Source organism: Stegastes partitus, unplaced genomic scaffold (assembly GCF_000690725.1).
Source record: "Stegastes partitus isolate 25-593 unplaced genomic scaffold, Stegastes_partitus-1.0.2 Scaffold1526, whole genome shotgun sequence".
In the NCBI taxonomy this organism is placed as follows: domain Eukaryota; kingdom Metazoa; phylum Chordata; class Actinopteri; family Pomacentridae; genus Stegastes; species Stegastes partitus.
In genome coordinates, this window is record NW_007579257.1 from 83,217 (window position 1) to 85,927 (window position 2,711).

The 2,711-nt window shown below is 48.7% G+C and overlaps 1 protein-coding gene across 1 annotated transcript in view; it reads right to left on the reverse strand.

Moving 5' to 3' along the window:
• Positions 1–2,711, reverse strand: part of corin (corin, serine peptidase) — a 28,742-nt gene that overhangs the window by 17,030 nt on the left and 9,001 nt on the right. Inside the window, exons 6-9 of the mRNA XM_008300332.1 lie at positions 1,544–1,666; positions 1,269–1,431; positions 342–583; positions 137–250 (exon numbers count right to left, since the gene is read on the reverse strand). Coding sequence (XP_008298554.1) covers positions 137–250; positions 342–583; positions 1,269–1,431; positions 1,544–1,666 — 642 coding nt within the window. The remainder of the gene's footprint in view (positions 1–136; positions 251–341; positions 584–1,268; positions 1,432–1,543; positions 1,667–2,711) is intronic.

Genomic DNA, 2,711 nt, shown 5'->3' on the forward strand with positions numbered 1-2,711 from the left:
TGTGTGTGTGTTACTGTGTGTGTTTCTGTGTGTGTGTGTTACTGTGTGTGTGTGTGTTACTGTGTGTGTCTCTGTGTGTGTTTCTGTGTGTTACTGTGTGTGCTACTGTGTGTGTGTTACTGTGTGTGTTTCTCACCACAGTGTGTTTCGTCGCTCCAGTCATCGCAGTCGTTGTATCCGTTACACACCAGTTTCTGAGGAACACAGATGCCCGTCGCACACAGGAAGTGGTCCTTCCCGCCACATACAGCTGCCATCCAATAGGAGAGAGGGAAGGGTGGTGATGTCATCGTGACATGTGATCAGCTGACAACAAACTGTGTGTGTGTGTGTGAACTCACAGGGTTTCCCTTTGATCTGCCGTGGTGTGTAGCAGGCAGCAGCTGATGAAGAGGAGGAGGAGGGTGATGGTGGTGAAGATGAAGGTGATGATGAAGGTGAAGATGGCGGCGGGGCGGTGGTGGCGTTGCTGAACTGTGAGCAGCGCAGGAACTCGGGCCAGGAAGCGTTAAACATCTGGAGGACGGGCTCACAACCTTCCCTCGCCGCCTCGCAGAACGACGCACAAGGCAACACAACCCTCCTACACACACACACACAGGGTCTTAGTAGCAGCATTAAACTCAGATTCCCATCATCCCCTCAGAGGTCAGATGTCACAGAGCTGAAGACACTGAAGACATGGTCTGATTACACACTGGTATTACTAGACACACACACACACACACACACACACACACACAGCTGCTGAGTGAACAGCTGAGGTTCATGTGCAGCAACAGACCTGCTGCTATTGTTGTTGTTGTTTTCTGGCTGCAGTGAAGAACCAGTTTCTAAACATCCTACATTTCCCAGAATGCTCTGAATCAGTTAGCATTAGCACAAACTAGCCATGACTAGCATGAGACTAGTTATCAGAGGAACTGGTTCATTCTGGTTTATACTGGTTTATACTGGTTTTATACTGTTTTTTTCCTGGTTTTAAACTGAATTAGACTGGCTGGGCTGACAGTGGCCTGCGCTCTGTGTTCAGTCTAAGTGTGAACACACTGACGTAAACCCTGGTCTGGTTGTGCAGCAGTGTGTTCTGGTGCGCACCTGNAGAAGGTTTTACATTTAGTGTCGGATCATCGAGTCATGACTGCATCATGTAATTTTGTTTTCTTACTTCATGTCTTGCCTCTGGTTTTTGGGGGGGTTGGATTTTGTCCTATTTCATCTCATTTTAGTGATTTCTGACTCTTTTTAGTGTTTTTTTTTTTTTTTACTCTTTTCGGTGGTTTCTGACTCTTCTTGTGGTCTCTGTCGTCCCCTCTCTGCTCTCTGGAAACACTGCCTGCCGTTCAGCTGAAACCTCTCCGACGGTGTCCCTGCTGGTCTCAGTCGGTGGCGGCTCCTGTTTCTGGCTGATGAACGGTTGTGGAGATGACACTGACCGCGGCAGCAGGTTCAGAGGATTAACTCCGGTTGGAGCAGCTGCTGTGTGTTTTGTGTGTGAGCGTGAATGCAGAGATGTGAGGCGGTGTGAAGGACGACGTCTCACTCTGCTCTCGGCTGCAGTGCTCTTCATCGCTGCCGTCCTTGCAGTCGTCCTCTCCGTCGCAGCGAAACGCTGAAGGGATGCACTGACCGTTGCTGCACTCCAGCAGACCCTGGCTCTTGCAGGCTGCACACAAACACAGTTGGCTGTTTTAGAGACGGCGAGTCAACAGTTAAGGTGCGTGAGTCATGGCTGTGACTAAGCCCTGTTTTCACACGTTGTCTGGCTGCACTCTGAGCTGCAACCATGTGACCAGTCGGGCTTCATCTCCTCAGGTTTCATGTGGAGACACGACTGCAGGTTTCTCATGTTTCTGATGCAGCCCTGGGTGGAGGTTTTCCCTGGTGTCCGACCACCGGGACTGTTTCATGCATCAGATCAGGAAAACTACCCTCAGGGTCAGTGACAGGAAGCTCAAATAGACCCAAAACAAATATATGAAGACACAAAACGACGACAAAGAGACAACAAAGGGACACAAACCCACCACAACAAGACACAAGAACACCGAAAGAAACACACAGACATGAAACGAACACAGACACACAAAGATGAGAAGCAACTATAAAGTCATAAAACGACCACAAAGGAGGACCACAAACAGACACACAAAACCCACAACAGACCAAAAACCCATGCTGCAGTAACACCAGCTCACCAGGAAGCCTTTGATGAGTCGGTTTTCTTGGTGTTGTGTTGTTGTAACCGTAGTTCTAATCAGGTTCATCTTCATGATAAATGATGCTGTCGGGTCGTAACGTTCACAGAACGCAGGTAAACTTGTGTTTGATCATTTGCTGTCCGGCTGTAAGCCCTGCTTTTTGTTACTCGGGTACATTTGCACCACAAACAACACCAGCAGGTCTGTTCTGTTTCTTCCAGGTGCAGCCGTAACCTGGAGACGCTGACACTTGTCTCTGAACAAAACCTTGAAAAGTTAAACTGCTTCAGTAGAACTGGACTCCTGTCACCATACTGTGGATGTGGATCGAAGCGCCCGTGGAGGGATGTGAGGGCTGCACTCTAAGTACCTGATAAATGGAGTCATCGGCCAGTAGAGGTGTGCACAGCTCGGCACTAGATCACTTACAGAAGCTCTGCGTTGTTTTTGAGCAGAACAGCAGAATGTTTCCTCTGAACAACCAGAAAGAAACACACTTTATAAAACTAA